The sequence below is a fragment of the Pectinophora gossypiella genome, chromosome 3 (genome assembly GCF_024362695.1).
Source record: "Pectinophora gossypiella chromosome 3, ilPecGoss1.1, whole genome shotgun sequence".
Taxonomy (NCBI): Eukaryota; Metazoa; Arthropoda; class Insecta; order Lepidoptera; family Gelechiidae; genus Pectinophora; species Pectinophora gossypiella.
Window position 1 is genome coordinate 3,163,739 of NC_065406.1, and position 17,710 is coordinate 3,181,448.

Genomic DNA, 17,710 nt, shown 5'->3' on the forward strand with positions numbered 1-17,710 from the left:
GATAAAATTGTGAGTGCTCGTGAAGTTTACGACGGTTGTATTCCCGGATAAAAGTGGGATACGGGACGTCCCGCAAGTCCCGGACATCAATCAGTTGTAGGAAACAAGACTGGTTTTGGGAGGGTAGTGGTAATTGATCAGGAGTTGTGTACGAAAACACTTAGTACGAATGTTTTTCTCCATTTCTTGGATTTTTATCTAATCGATTTTTCACCAAACCTAATTAATGCTTTTTTACCTAACGGAATCCATTTTCTACCTACCCTAACCCTTTTTGTATCTAATCTAATCCTTTTTCATCTAACTTAACCCTTTTTTATCTAACCTAACCCCTTTTTCATATAACTTAAACCATTTTTTATATCTAACCGATTTTTCATCTATCCTTTTTTTATGTAACCTAACCCTTTTTTTGTTGTAACCTTACTCCATTTTGATCTAACCAGTCTTTTTGGCTTTAACCAAACCGTTTCATGGTCCACCCAAAATTTAGATTTAAGTTAGATACAAAAAGGGTTAGGTTAAACCAAAATAGATAAGGTGTAGATGAAAAAAAGGGTAAGGTTGGTTCAAAAAAGGGTTGGGTTAGATAAAAAAGGGTTAAACTAGATAAAAAATGGGTTAGGTTAGATAAAAAAGGGTAAGGTTAGACTAGATTTGATCCAAAAACGGGTTAGGTTAGATAAACAAGGGTTATCTTAGGTCAAAAACAGTTGTGTATATAGTACTTTACTAACTGTATTATGCTCGAGCGAACAAAAGGTAACAACAGTTTCATGTACCTAGTAGAAAAGAGAAGCTATACTCCAGTACTTTACTATCTGTTTGATTGCTTTACCTATACGTTTGAGTAGAAGTATGACAAGGGGACAGAGAAAACAACAGTTTACAGATCACACAATATTTTATTCTAAAATACAGATACATAAAACACTAACATAACGTTATCTATATCAGTCTATCTTTACATAGGTGCAATATATTATATTTTCTTCATTTATAAATATATCTCATAAATTTACATCTTCTAAGGATCTGACGCCGTTTAAGAAAATAGTGGATTATTTAGAAAGTTAATCAGAAGAGAGAACCGTGGAAAGATTTGTGAATATAAAGTGACATAACTCTGTAAAAATAAAACATAATTTTTCGTGCTAATAGCGCTTTCAAAACTGCACAAGATTCAAACTATAAACCTTATAGTTGCATTTTCAATGCATAATTTACAATATACAAGAAATATCTAAGATTTACGCTAAGTTTTATGAACGCGAGTTTTATGACGTTTCGAGTTTTTTGTAAACAAATTGTAATGTAAGCTCAAAGCAAAAAACAAACTGTCAAAAGTTGCTAATTTTCTCCGCTAGGAGTTATAACATAGTAAGTACGTTATGGCGCTATCAGCAATCGAAAAATGTTTTATTATCTATAGTTTTTACGTCGTTTTTATTATTTTTAGGTGACATAAACTGTGTACGAAGCTGCCAGTCCTACTATTATACATAAAAACATATTCCTTAACCGTTAACATGACTTGTGTAGATGAAATAACGTATACTTTGACTTGTATCTGGTAATACTATGATGCAAATCTTGTTGGATTATGATAATAATGATGTTTTTTAATAAATATACGCACCGTTAATGGTCATCTAATATGGAAGAAGATAGCTGAATAAACAATATTTTACTTTTATACAATTATAGTATATTTACTGGTGCAATAAAAGGAATTGAAACTGAATTATCGGCCTTCTAATAGTGGAAATGGAAATGTGATACCAATACAAGTCAAATTTACAAAAAGACTCCCTAGTGTTCAAAACACTACCAAACACAAAAGCGACATACAAAAACTGTATTATTTTATATTTGGTTTCATAATATTCCAATCTTACAACTAATCTATTTAATAGTGAAATGACGTTATATCTTATTTTTACACATGTTATTTAAATTGCACAAATCCAAGATATTACTACAACATTAGCTAATAGGAATTTACACTTTTTAAGCACAAGTAATAACATGAAGATGCCTCGTAAATAAATATTCGTTGCTTGTAGCGGAAGACTTTTCATTTCGTAAACGGCAAATATAACTTATAACAAAGTGAACAACTTAAAATTTTAGTCTTTTACGATCGAGCATAAAACCTGTAATTAAAATTAATGCAGTTACGTATGTAACTTTTTACACAGGGTATCTTTATACCACGTAACGAAAAAATAAATTTTACGGTCTACTTCAATCACTCACCACCCTGTATTTCAATTATTGATATCTGAAATGAATGTTTTCAAAATAGTTTTTATCTACTACAAAAAAAAGTAAAATTTGAATTTACCTAGATATGAAATGAGCGTGTACAGTCATGAGCAATGTAATGTACAATATAGTGTATACTATACACTTTGGTACCATGTCACATTAACTTTTTTGACAAATTGAACTTAAGTGTCACTAAATGTCAAATATGTTAGTGCGACAGAGTCCTAAAGTGGGTACATTATATTGCTATTATATGTATACATATTAATGCTCGTGACCGTATATACAAATGAAAGGAATCCACACTACAAGCGAAATTTTGATATCTAAATTTTAATATAATAGATACTTAATAATTTTGAAAGCATAATATATAATATTTACATAAAACTATGCGATCGCACATTCTATAGAATAGATCCGAATTGACTTCAATGTGCGCACACACATAGGCTTAATAAAATAATCATAAGGAACACCAAATTATAATAAATTAAATAAGCTATAAACTAAATAGTTTTACCAATTTAGGTCAAATGAGATCAGAAGGCATCTTCAATAAATAGTTAAATACACAATCAATTTATTACAGTTAATAAATTATAGTCTACACACTAAACTTCATTATACCCATCTTTAAGTCCTTAATAATAATGTATTGATGTAATTTTAGTAAATGCCAATACCATTTTACGAAAACATCGGAATTATTGTGTGGCAGGGAATCTGAAAATTATAGTGTTTAATTGAAAGGATAACAAATCAAATAATTTATATGCTAAAAAAATTTCTTTAATACTTTTTATTTTTTGGAAAAACTTATGAATGCAAAACAATTTCAACTTTTTAATATTAAACGAACGTAGCTACTTTAATTTACTCTTTTCAACGTCACACAAATTCCGATATAATAGGCAAGCAAGTTTAAAAATACAAATCACACACAATTTTTCCTCCTACTGTATCTTACCTACTCGAACCTCGAAAATCTGGAACATTTTTAGTGTCACTGTAAAACATTTGATAGAAAGAGACAGCATGCTCACCAGCCATCTCTTTCTTTCACATGAAAGAAGTTACACAAAAACCGCGTATTCAATAGCTGGAACAGAAAAAAATCTATATAAGTACATTTCTTGCGCGAAATTTAGACAGTAAACCATCTCAAAACGAAAAATTCATCAAAATCAATTTCAATTGAAAACTGAATTCAAAAAGTTCATCAAGTAAATTGGTCAAAGTAGTCAGTAAATATTTCTAAACATAAGGGTCTCTTCACACTTTTATGTAGGTGTACCTCAGATGTGAAGAGGTCCTTATGAAAATGATTTCCCAACAAAATATTAACTTTTCATTCGAAATGTATGAAATAAATACACACCGTGTATATTACATATATGTGATACACAAACCAATGTACATTATCACAAATAAATTATACGTTATATGATTTATAAATATGAATCTGCAAATACTCGAAAATTACTTGATGTTATGAAAAAGCAACATATATTTTTAAAGCAAGAACATTTTCTTTATGGATCACGGAATAGAGTTGCATAAAAACTATTTAAACTAAAATATTTTGAATATGGAATATACTAATATTCGATATTCAAAACAGTAAACAGTTTCTTTATCGTTATGTTATTATTAGATTATTGCAGTATTACAAAAGTAATAATCGAGTATTAGAGAATCATTATCTTGGTGATATTTTTGTCTTTCAATTATAAATTGTTTGTGTAACAAAAAAATCACCAAATGCACAAAAGGAATGAAACATTTTCCTAGTCCAGCTTATTTCGACATTATACAAATGGAGTTATGTATTCCATGCAATATCTCTATAAATAAAAAAACTTTTTTATGCATGTTTATAAAAAATGAGGCTGTATGACTTTTGAAGCCTTTGATTTGCCACAAAGGCTGAACCAAGTATCGATATAAAAAAAATTAGAAAAAAAAGATTTGTCTTCCAAATAAAAGTAAATTATGTCTATTATTTTTATGTACGCTAAACTATTGTATGCAACTTTATTTAAGATATCGTATGGAATATATATCCACAGGAACTAGTACAATCCAGTTAGCATAATCTTATTTACAATATACGCGTTGCGAACAACCAAATAAATACTATAGAAAACTAATATAACATCCAAACGCATTTGGTAAACACTTTCAAATTGTCTATGCTTAGTCCTTGCCACATGTCGGCGAAATTAATTCTGGCCACTTTTTAAAAAAGGAACGTTCAAACGTTTTCAAATTCAAAAAATTGTTTTCTTTTTCTGTGGCGATCCTATTCACACTTGAAAAACCAGAACGAAAACTTTGCACAATATTTTCGTCTGGCAACACTTTATCTAAGTGCCGTATAGAGATTGAGGACGCTTTTGTTTTCTTTGTGGGAGGGTGTTTTTGAGAAGACATTCCAAAATCGCAGGGTCTCGTCGCCTGCCCCGGTCACTATCGCCTCTCCGTCGGGTGACAGAGCCAAGTAGAGCACCCTGTACGAGTGTCCTGTTAGTTTCGCCACCTGCAAGGTAAATAGTAAAAAAATAATTCATAAAATCAATTTTAGATAGTTATGTATTTTTACACCCCAAATATTGGGTAATTAATTTTTTATGAAATGGCAACGCAGTGTCGGGTGACGTCAGCTGGGCTAACCTTGAAAAGCTAGCATTTGTCATTGTCAGTTTTGAGCATACCTGGTCTTCTTATACTATGGAGCCTAGTATGTTTTTATATAGATCCCGGAAAACTTCTTGAACATCGAACTTTTGATTATTTTCTTAACTTCGTTAAAAAAAAACAATTACCGGTCTACCAATAGCCGGTCGATGCGGGATCACCCGCCCCCGCGCCCCGTACCGCACCACCAGAGATCTAAAATTCGGTTGTGCGCCGTCAAGGTCGTTGCTCAAGAAGTTTGCCGGGAACTATACCATGGTGTCAAATTGATCCTATACTGTACCTGAGTAAGAGAGGGGTACTTCCAGACGAGGATCTGGTTCTGCGAGTATCCGTGCGTGGACACCAGCTCGCTCGAGTGCTTCGACCAGGCCAGGTTACACACTTGCGATCCTGGATACAAGACAGTAGGATTAATAGTAATTCATCTATCATGTAGGTTGCGAGGTGGATTGCATACCTCGTCAAATCCACCTCGAGGTTTGTAATACAGGGCTTGTAAGTTTTGATAAACAGGGCACTGGAAAAGTAATATGATTCCGTGCTTCGGAGGGCACGTTAAGCCGTTGTTCCCGGCTATTAGCCGCAAAAACACCTTCATCAACCCGCAGTGGAACGGCGTGGTGGAGTAAGCTCTATACCCCTAGCTCAGGTTGATTGAGGGGAGGCCTGTGCCCAGCAGTGAGATATTATACATAATAGTCGTAAGCGTATGCTATGTTACCTGTGTCGACACACTGCATGGGCTGCGAGGTGAGGGTGTTCCAGAAACGGATACAGCGGTCGGCGGTGCCGCCGCCCGAGGCCAGCAGGCCGTGCTGGTGCGGCGACCACGCGATGGCCTTCACCGCCGCCACGTGCGACGAGTAGGTCTGGACTGGTGACGTTGAGTGCTGGAACAGGGGAAAGAAAATTCGTTGCTTACTCACCTACCCCAACTCGGGTCGTGGTACAGTCATGAGCAATACCTATAATGTACCTACTTTAGGACTCTGTCGCACTAACATATTTGACATTTAGTGAGACTTACAGTTCAATTTGTCAAAAAAGTTAATGTGACATGGTACCAAAGTGTATACATATTAATGCTCGTGACCGTACTCGCGTCAGACAAAGTACTGCGGAACGCAAGAGGGAACTGCCCTATTTTCCCAAAAAAATGGAGAATACACCGACAAGAGCGTGGCTCTCATACTTCATTATAGATAAGCATTTCATTCGCATAACCGCAAACGTTATCTTCTATTACCGTACATCATCTGTTACCGCAAATTAACCACTATTCACACGCCCACATATTTTTATAAAATGTAGTAATAAAAAACATTTTTTTTTTTATTTAATTACTAGTTTTAAATAAGAAAACCGCAACAATAATGTCTATATTTTATTACGTTTTTCTCAGACGCCCCGGTGTCAGTTTTAATGCAAATTCCACAGTAATTTCTTGTTTTGACTTTTAGTTAAAAGTAACTGATTTGACTAAATGGAAACTAAACTACTATTCACAGACACAATATTATTTTCAATACAATCCTAGAGACCTTCAAATCTGAGCCGACCGGTAAGCTAAGTATAAATAAAAGCTATAAGTATACGATTTAACCCTTTTTAACCCAACACCCCACGTTGGGGGCAAATTTTCAAAAACAAAAATTTGCTTGTTTTTTTTTTGTTACTCACCAATAGTCCGGTACGTACATAGAAGATTGCGGAATGCTCCAAACAAACTTCCAGCAGTGGGAGGAAGTGGGGGGTTAGAAAGAGACAAAAAGTAGCCTATGTGGAGAGTAACATAGGCTAAAAAGTAGCCTATGTGGAGAGTAACATAGGCTAAAAAGTAGCCTATGTGGAGAGTAACATAGGCTAAAAAGTAGCCTATGTGGAGAGTAACATAGGCTAAAAAGTAGCCTATGTGGAGAGTAACATAGGCTAAAAAGTAGCCTATGTGGAGAGTAACATAGGCTAAAAAGTAGCCTATGTAGAGAGTAACATAGGCTAAAAAGTAGCCTATATGGAGAGTAACATAGGCTAAAAAGTAGCCTATGTGGAGAGTAACATAGGCTAAAAAGTAGCCTATGTAGAGAGTAACATAGGCTAAAAAGTAGCCTATGTGGAGAGTAACATAGGCTAAAAAGTAGCCTATGTGGAGAGTAACATAGGCTAAAAAGTAGCCTATGTAGAGAGTAACATAGGCTACTTTTTGCCTCTTTCTAACCCCCCCCCCCCCCACTTCCATATTCCTTCAACTATCTCCACTTAAAAAAAAATCACGGCAATTCGTCGCTCCGTTTTCCGTGAAATACGGACAAATAAATAGACAGACACATACACTTTCGCATTTATAATATTAGTATGGATGTTGAGTGCTCACCATAGACCAGACGAAGAGTTTGTTGTCGTTCCCGCCTGAAGCTAGCGACTGTCCGTCGGGCGACCACTTCAGCCCGCACACCTCTTGTCTGTGGCCTTGTAGTACCCGGGACGATTGTATTGCTGGTGAAAAAATATAAGAAAAATATACTATAAGTTTACGCTCTATCTATGGAGTAATGAAGGCGATTACTCCACCGACAAGAGCGCAGCTCTTAAATAAAGAGAGAGAAGTTTATAGCGATAAGAAAATTCTGGAAAGGTCCGTGTAGTTGTACTATGCATGTGCCGGTCACAATGCGGCAGTCTAAAAAGGCCACATTGAAACAATTTAACTTAAAAGCAAACAATTTAACTTCCGACCCTAGAGCAGGCAGTTATTTTGCCCAAAGGGTCAGTTTGGCGGTGCAGAGAGGCAACGTGGCCAGTATTCTGGGGACTTTGCCTCGATGTGGTGAGCTGGAGGACTTTTTTTATTTAAAGCTTTTTATTCTTATTTTATATTCTGTTTTTAATGATATGTGTGTTGTTACTATTGTAGTTGGATGGAATGTACTTGTTTATGTATTTTTAATTGATATAACTTAACCCGCATTGGAGCAGCGTGGTGAAGTATGCTCCATGCCTCCTCCGGTTGATTGAGGGGAGGCCTGTGCCCAGGAGTGGGACGTATAAAGGCAGTTTATGTTTTATAACTTAAAATAAAATAAAATTAAACTAAAATGCAATATTGTTTTTTTTTTTGACGATGCCGCCTTTTAAGCTCCTCAGTGTATGCACTGCTGGCCCGATAACGCAACACTTCGCTCCACTTCCTCCCTGCCTATTCACCCTTACTCAAAACTAGAGAGAATAAGCATTTACTAGGTAACCGTGTACCAACTTAGGTCATATCTTCCCCGCATTTGTCCATCCAAGTAGTTCATCGGAGGCAAAAACCTACAATAAGTCACGTCAAAACAAACAGCCATTAGGTAACATGGTGGTCAAACACTTTCCCACCGGGGTAAACAGAAACTATGGAATTCCATTTGCTTCTATCCTGACACACTACCCTTGCTTCCTCCACACCAAACATTTTTTTATTATTAATTATTCCATGGCCTCTACCTTCAGAACCCCGATACCGAACCCGCCGGCTTGGTCGACAATTACCCTCATTCAGCACTTATCGCTATCGACCCACTAGATTAGTGTTTTCAAATATTTTCCTCTCAGACGACGCCCTGAGCCGAGGCTCGCGCCCTGGGCGCCCTGTTGTATCAGCGCTCCCCATTTGTCCGGCCAAGTAGTTAATGCCATTGGCATAAGTCACGTTAAAAAAATGCCTACCCCAACGGGAAATAGGCGTGATGTTACTATGTGCAGTCTAGCCTGCGTATTCCTCGCCAGCTATGTTTTTTTTATATAAAAAACAATGTAATATTTACCCGGTGCCCTGGTGTCCCTCTGTCGTATATGTCTGTCCCGCGAGCCGGAGCTTAGTATGTCCCCGTTCCAGGCCAGAGCGCCCACGCGCGCCACGTGACCCTGCAGTTTTGCCACCTGAAACGCGAACAGCGTTGTTACAAGCACACCCCAGGCAACATCAAAAACACAATATAAAGGCAAAAATCACTTTATGATCCCTAGTTTGGTTAGGGTCAGGGGTCTTTGGCGGCTCAGTAATAACCCTGACACCAGGGTTGATGAGGTTGGTATACCACTTCACAACCCACACAATAAGAAGAGGCAACATCTCCCTAGCGTTATCCCGTTTTTCACAGGGTCCGCTTACATAACCTGAAGATTTGACATGTCCGGTTTTTAACAGAAGCGACTGTCTGACCTTCCAACCCAAAAGGAAAAACCAGCCCAATTACAGGTTAGTAGGTTACCTCCGACATTTCTCAGGTACGTAGATTTCGGGTCGTCAGATCTAAAACTAACGAAAAAGTTTTCTTTTTTCTATTTAACTTATTTATGATTTTTAATCAAGAAAAACGTAGTCATAAGTGCGACATTTTATCACGTTTTTATATGACGTCACAGTGTGCTTTTTCATTAAGTCCATAATAATTCCGTGTTTTGACGTTTAGTAAAAAGTAACTGATTTGACTAGTTGGAAACTAGCCTATGAAAAAAAAACTTACTTCTTTATTAACAGCCACGTCCCAAACGCTGATGTGCCCCTTCTGCGTGCCCACGGCGACCAGGTGCCCACGCTCGCTCCACGCCACTGACGTCACTGCGTTGCCTTCCGACGACAGGTCGCATAGACGCGTTACCTGGACACAATAGGCGACATCAGAACGTCATCATTTATTTGCAAAAATTAGGTGGTAATTGCGTACGGGACAGCCCCTACCTTGCTCTCTGTTCGATTGGGGATGAGAGCCCCTATTTGCGTCGCTGCAGTGGGCTGCACTGTATTGATATTGTATGTTATTTTTATTTTATACTAACACTAGAAATAAGTCATTTACTAACACATATGAGTCAATGGTTACTTGGAATAAAGGTTTATTTATTTATAACATAATGTAGCATCCCCGAAGGGATAGGCAGGAGTGTTACTAAAAATATATATATCAGGATGTTAGGGTCATCGTAACGAAAACTTTGAGGGATGATTCAGACCTTGATTCTGAGTTGATATCAAGTGGAATTTTCCGTCGCAAAAGTATAACTTAAAATAGTTTAAAACACTAAAATTTTCATGAATACAACTTGATATAAACTCAGACTGATGGTCTGAATCACCCCCCTCAGGACGTCTCGGAGATTGATTGCATTTTTATAACTATAGCAAGATATGTAATCAGTGACGTAGGTACCGTTCCGGAAATAAAATGGCGCGAAACTTATGTAAAAAGAGCTTTATTAGCTAACCTTCAGGCAGATAAGATCAGAAAAAACAGAGTACAAGAAAGAACAACTCGAAAAAGAAAAGCAGCCGTCCTTACTATTAAAGAGTTTTTAGAACAGGTACATTTCCCCTTTGGGAATATTCTCAGGAACAGGACATCACTGCTACCATCATCATCATCTGCTATCATCAGTGCTATTATGCAGCACTGGACCCGCGTCCAACTTGCCAAAGACACTAAATTATATTTTTTTACTAACATAGATATAAGACTTTTGTTACTAACAATTGCTATGGGAAAACACCCGAAATAAATGATTTTTTTTTTATTTTTTTTTACTGCATCTGATACGGGGCCTATTGCCATTAATCGGACACAAATCCTGGAAACACGTAAAAAAAATGCAAAATACCTATGCTGATTATTTAACCGGAAATAAATACCATTTCAAGGGAGTTTCAAGTTTTTCTCAAGCCACTTTGACGGTGACTAATTTACTCTTGTACGAAATTGTTACTGCCAGTCTGTTATCAGATCGAAAGGTATGTTACTGGCTTTAAACGATCACTTTAGAGCGTCCTTTTTCTAAAACACCTGCCCTGATAAGTTGTTTGGTTATGTGTCCTGATCTTTTTTGGGACCAGACGAACCCAAAAGATATTGCATAACCTTATCTTCCCATGGAATTTCCATATTATGTTATATTAACGAAGATAGAAACTAGAAGCTCAAATGCAGGCGGCAGCATTGTTGAGTGTACATACATTTTGACAGTTCTCCATACTATCCACCTAAAATTCGTGATAAATTGCTATAAAATGTCGCTATAAAGTGTTTTACAAATTTCTTTATTAAGATTTAAACATATAACAATGATGTAACGATAAAAACACAATTACATAAAAAATAAGAACATTAATCGTACTTACAGGCTAAACAACGCCTCTTAAAGTTAACTGCACTGCGGTGTATTACGGTTGGCAACACAAACTTTCGTTCAACACCAAGGTACTGATATACAGAATAATATTAGTGTAAAACCAATAATAAAGTTTCACTTCAGACATGAAGAATACATAAATTATGGTTATTTAAGCCTACATATTATTTTTGTACTGTGAAGGTAGTATACTAATAGTCACCGCTAGACCGGCCAGCCAGCCAATCTAGCTACCTTTATAAAGTGTATCCCGTCTGAAGGATGAGTTACTAATAAAAAGAAAATTGAGTGAAAATAAGTTTTTCTAAGTTGTCTTCTTTCCAATCTTTAGGGAATAAATATAACAGTATGATTTTGCATTTTGTCTTTTTGTCTTTGTTTTTTTTTTTCTATTTTTTTTTTTATTTCTGTAATGTAAGTTTGTAAATGTGGCGTCCAATATGGAAATAAATATTTTCTTTCTTTCTTTCTTTCAAAGGGTTATAGTCTAAAAATAAACCCAAAAAAATACGTTTGTTTACTCCAATAGTATGAGGAACTGTCAAAATTTAAAATTTTTGTCAACAGTAACGACACCTGATGGGAGAAATACTGCGGATTGGTGGAGGTGTCGATCAAGTAGGCGTTTTTTTTTTTCGTTACAGTATTTAGATAGGTAGGTCATTTATTTGCATGAACACAGTACAATGGTCTTAATAGTTACCTATTAACATATGTCTTAACGCCCTCCGTGGTCCAGTGGTTGAGCGTTGTGCTCACGAGCCGGAGGTCCCAGGTTCGAATCTCAGTGGGGACAAATCACAAAAATAACTTTGTGATTCCTAGTTTGGTTAGGACATTACAAGCTGATCACCTGAATATCCAAAAAGTAAGATGATCCGTGCTTCTGAAGGCACGTTAAGCCGTTGGTCCCGGTTATTACTTACTGATGTAAGTCAGTAGTCGTTACATGAGTCATGTCAGGGGCCTATAGCGGCTGAGTAACAACCCTGACACCAGTGTTGATGGGGTTGGTAATCCACCTCACAATCCACACGATAGAAGAGAACATATATGTCCTTAGTGTATAGAAATATGAACTCACCTGGCTAGTACAAGCGCTCCACAGGTACACGCAGCTGCCGAGGCCAACACTGAGGACATTCTGAGCGGACCAGTCCACGAGGTTCAGGTAGAAGTCGTCCTGCAACTCCGGGGCATCCAGAACCTTGAACGGGATCCGCGAGATCTTGCGCGTCGCCTTCCGTGGGGAGCGGAGGAGTTTCTGCGATTTTGCTGATACTGGGGATAGGCTGTATGGCGACGGGTCTATGTTTTCCTGTAAGAAAAAAGATTTTTTTTTAAAGTTTTGTTGGATATTTGCTGACTGGGGAAAAGCTATTTCAGAGGAACTGTCTGTTTTGCTAAAGATTATTCAAATTCATGCAGATATGACTCCCCAATTATGAGGCAGTGGGCCAAAATACTTATAAAAAGCAACTTTAAGTTTCAAAGAACTGTTCCCGTAGTCTAGTATACTAAACTTAGGATGGTATTAATAAACTAATCTCAGCTTCGAGACTGCCCTCAAGATCATGTCAATGTGACAGTTGTCATATAAAAAACAGAGACTTGAGCATGATCTTAAGGGCAGTCTCAGCTGAGATTCGTTTCTTAATACCACCCTTAGTGTGTAAAGATTATTACTAACCCTAATATGAGTCATTGTTACTTGATATGAAATAAATAATAATAAAAATAAATTGTTTATTAGGACAACATAAGATCCATATAGGGTTTGTAACAAAAACTTAAATACTAAAGTAAGGTAAAGTAAGTTACAAAATAAGGTGGACGATATTCGAATTTAAATCATTGAAGACTTTTAATAGGTTACTTTGCGATTAGAGGAGCTCGGTGGTGCAGAGGTAAACGCGCTCGGTCTGCGATTGTTGAAGTTAAGCAACTTTCGCAAAGGCCGGTCATAGGATGGGTGACCACAAAAAAAAGTTTTCATCTCGAGCTCCTCCGTGCTTCGGAAGGCACGTTAAGCCGTTGGTCCCGGCTGCATTAGCAGTCGTTAATAACCATCAATCCGCACTGGGCCCGCGTGATGGTTTAAGGCCCGATCTCCCTATCCATCCATAGGGAAGGCCCGTGCCCCAGCAGTGGGGACGTTAATGGGCTGATGATGATGATGAAATGAATAATAAGAAAAATAAATTGTTTATTAGGACAACATAAGATCCATATAGGGTTAGTAACAAACTTACATACTAAAGTAAGGTAAAGTAAGTTACAAAATATGGTGGACGATATTCGAATTTAAATCATTGAAAACTTTTAATAGGTTATTTATCACTTTATCACTTTTGACAATTTATTTAATATGTACGTGTTATGAATTGCCTCGTTTTTGAAAAAAAGTAAATTTGGAAATGTACCTTAAAGAAAATATATGAAATAATTCAATTGAGTTACTGGTCATATTCACAGAAGTAGGAGTCAACATTTTAAAACTACGACATTTTTATGTAAATCATCATTATTCTGCATTTCAAGACTATACGTACCTACTAATACTATTTACTAAGAAACACATTTCCAATTGCGATTAGAAAAAAAAAACTATTATATAAGAGATATAAAACTAGAGATATCAGACATCAACGGTAGCCAACAAATACAACAAAAAGTAATGACAGCACTCATTATAGAATGGATGAGGAACTAGTTAAGAGGCCAATCTTAGTTACAATAGAAAGACCAATGCGTATTATTAAAAAAAAAAAGTATAACGTTTTTCGTGCGATGAGATGATACAGGTTAGTGATAAGAACTAGAACTCTGCTGAAATCATAGGCTAAGTCTCTCTTGGTTTAAGATTAAACACGCTTAAGATTGTAACTAAAATTATAATTATTAATTTAAGTAGAAATAAAAATTACTTATCCTGTCGTCTACGTCTCATAAACTTGATCTATAGAGATAACCAAACTAAGCATCTCTATTTAAGTAATGAACAAAAAAAAAGAAATATTACCGCATTTGTCTGTACGACTAAAAACCCAAGACGGTGTAAGAGATACAAATGATCCTACGCTCATTAAGCTTCACTGTATTATTAAAACAGACAAATATACAGCGGGCAATAAAGAAAATGATAAAGCAAAAACTTATGACAAATTGAATATACTAATTTCAACACGCTATTGAAACAACATATCCGGAGATCATGCAAAAAATAACACGTGAGAAATCGCAGTGCGATAGACGCATATATAAAATGCAAAACATCAATAAATCAAGCGTGACGAACCGTGGATCCTATCGACCTATCGAAAAAGCTGTCTAGACTCAGGCATAAGAATATTCAAATGAAGTCACGCGTAGGTGCCAAGTGCTAAAAATAATGAAGTAATTAATATGTACAAGAGAATTAAAGAAAAGTGTGGAGTTCAACAACTGGGCACCGAATTTGAAACACCTGAAGCGGAACCACCAAGTCCTTGAGAGGTTCGACTACCTGCCTTTATGCGAAACGGGAGAAAAAACTCTGAAAAAACATTGCTATAAACTTAGCGCGTGTTTGATAGCGACGCGATTTGTCAGCGATTTTTTTACACCAGCCTTTCAATTAATCATCGAAATACAGTTTCTGTACAACAAAAGGCTGATTGGGTCGTATTGCTGCCCGAAATTACAGCACCTGATATTATATCTCGAGCAACGGCTACTATTTTATGTCGGCATTGAAATCTCAACAATGACTTGATGTATTAACCGAGGGAAAAAATGCTGTCGGTCTGGCTTAACAACCAAGCCTGCAATGTTTGCCAAAAGCGACGATTTGAGAAAAGCAATTATTTACGGACACATAAAACGCACATTCAGTTGTTTATTGCTGTCTAAAATGACACCACGTTGAAAATGTTAATGTGAATTTTCGCACCGACAAACAGCGAGACGGTCTAAGTTTGGTGCAAAAAAATGCACATTTCTCGCGAAACAGCGGCAGTATTTCGTCCATGAACCCTCTTTTATTGCGATACCTAAGTAATCTAGATGAATAACGCCTTCATAAACGGTCGTGAGCCCAACGTGGGTTGCCACTACCAAATGTGTATTTTGAACGGCCTTATAATCATCCTTTTTGTTGTAGCATAGGATTTGGCAGCGTGGGTGAAACATTATTGGTAGTTTGTTGCTCAAAACTCGAGTTGCTTTTAAGGAAACGGTCACAAAAGGCGCTGCCCTGTCGCGTTCGGACACATTTTGGTTTAATTCAACTGGACACGGAATTGGGTTGTGACGCCTACGACGAGCAAAGACATAAGAAAGGATACGGAACATAAACATGAATGTTTTAAGCGCACTCACAATAAATATCACTGATAAAGGAAAGATTTAAACGTAATACTGCAAGATATCTCGACTTGCTCCGTTACAGTGTCCCAGTTGGTCCTTCAATCAATGATGTACGATGACAGCGGAAAGAATCGCACGTGTTTCAATGTGAGCTAAATCCTTTTGCGGATGAATGAATGAATCAGAGTACTAACGGAACAGCTGAAATAAGATTGAAAGTGCATCGCGTGCACGGTGATTAATTCACAGCTGCCACTTATGGAGATATTGACTTAGCAGATGCCCCGCCCCCGCGAGTCGTTGACATAGCGGCCTTGGGATGTTCGAAAACGAATGCATATTATTTTATTACGTAAGCCGAATATCGCCTGCAGCGTTGCAACTGGTTTAAGATGGCCAAGCAGTCAGCTGAGACGCGTGGATAACGAGAACATCAGTAAGGTGCTCAAAGATAAAACGGGTTTCAAACGAGGCTCGTTTTAGAAATTAAATTTTACGAGATTTCACTAAAACAAATATATATATCATTGAAGTTATTAGCCGAGCAGCCCCTTCAAGTTGATATATTTTTTTCCTTACAAATGATTACACTAATTATTTTTATAGAACCAGTCTACATTAGGTAAACGACGAATTTCAGTGAAGCTATGTTACCTACAAAGATATTTTTGAGTTGAGTTTTGTCTCTGTCAGGTAGATGGTTACGTCATATCAAAAGAAAAAAATCGAATAATGGACGATACGCATGTTACTCTAAATAAGGCTTCATTAAACGTGATATTTGAAGTAGTGCATGACTAACGTGCTGAATATTAAAAACGAGTTAATGCTATTACGAAGAGCAGACGTTATCTAGCAATTTTGCTCTCTAATGCTGTTTTGATTACGCGTATTATATTTTTTGCGCAATGTCAAAACTAAATAGATTGTGCACGAAAATTCTACGCTTTAATGAGTCTCTTCGTGTAGCTACGAAAAGACGAGTGTTTTTACATTTCACAAGAAACTTCAGAGTTTACTTATCATTATCATAAAAAAATAATGAGTTTCACATCCTCTACTGGGCAGTGCAAATAGTAAAACAATTTAGTCAAATTAATACGGGAAAGCCAAACATAGCGTGACAGCTAATTTCAATGTAAGGTATGCAATTGTAGCTAGCTAACGTAAGATTTGCTCAATTGTTCACTTCCTCCAGCCAGACACAATTGGCGCATTCAATGCGAATAGACAAAAAGCTCTTCACAATAGACCAGCCAATTGTGCCGATCGAAGTCTAGACCCAGGATACGACAAAAGAGATTCACTCCCACTCAAATCGAATCACAAAAACTACATACATATTGAACATGGAATTGAATATAAAGAAAGATAAATGACGGATGCAATAAGGAATGATAAAAAGTATACTATAGGAAAAAAAGGAAATTTTCAATCTGACCAAAACCACAGTGATGTAAGACGAATGAGCAATCAAATTTGAAGTTTGTTAACCTTACATGGCAGACGCATAAAAAGCTAGAAATAGTAGTGACTGGATAACAGATAGGAGATTGATTAGCGCTATAAATGAGTGGTAGATTTTGCGACCAGGTCACATCTGAAGGCAGGTCACGTCTGTCTGCAATAAACAAGATAAGCCACTGCACACTGTCGACTGTGTTACGTTTCAGCTACAATTACAAGGGAGGAATACAAATTTCCAACACGGATAACCATCTGTTTTAAACTGTTTAACGCAAGCAACAACGATTGGTCATGTTGTGTGCATCTCTTATGTTTTGAGGATGTATCGTTTTGGGTGACAAAAACATTACCATTTCAAAAACTACCACTGGTAACGTTACCAGCCAACTCGTTGCCAGTATTCATTACTAACAAGTAATATTTGAAAGCCCAAGAATATATTAACGCGGTATTTAAGAAATTCTCCAACCGGGCTTTCAAATAAAACCAAGCTGTCACAAATGGAAAATGAGGCCGTAACGGTCATTCCAAAGAATAACGTAGTTCATTAACACCATCAAACTGAAGGTAGGTAAGTACTTAAACTTTTCTATGGGCCTGGGAAGACGTGTCTCGGTCAAAGTACCAAGTAACGTCGATCTCAAACACCATTGTTGGCTCAATTAAGTTAATGTCAACACGCAACCCTACCGGGCCTCGCAAAAGCCAGGCAAATAAGCAGTGTCAATAGAAAAAAAAGGTAAAGAGGTAACTAGAGGCCTCT

The 17,710-nt window shown here is 36.8% G+C and overlaps 1 protein-coding gene across 1 annotated transcript in view; it reads right to left on the minus strand.

Annotated features, from left to right (window-relative positions):
• Positions 1–885: 885 nt before the first annotated feature.
• Positions 886–17,710, minus strand: part of LOC126380386 (fizzy-related protein homolog) — a 52,647-nt gene continuing 35,822 nt past the window's right edge. Inside the window, exons 3-9 of the mRNA XM_050029780.1 lie at positions 12,218–12,451; positions 9,477–9,611; positions 8,775–8,889; positions 7,346–7,467; positions 5,696–5,864; positions 5,255–5,364; positions 886–4,813 (exon numbers count right to left, since the gene is read on the minus strand). Coding sequence (XP_049885737.1) covers positions 4,637–4,813; positions 5,255–5,364; positions 5,696–5,864; positions 7,346–7,467; positions 8,775–8,889; positions 9,477–9,611; positions 12,218–12,451 — 1,062 coding nt within the window. The 3' untranslated portion in view covers positions 886–4,636. The remainder of the gene's footprint in view (positions 4,814–5,254; positions 5,365–5,695; positions 5,865–7,345; positions 7,468–8,774; positions 8,890–9,476; positions 9,612–12,217; positions 12,452–17,710) is intronic.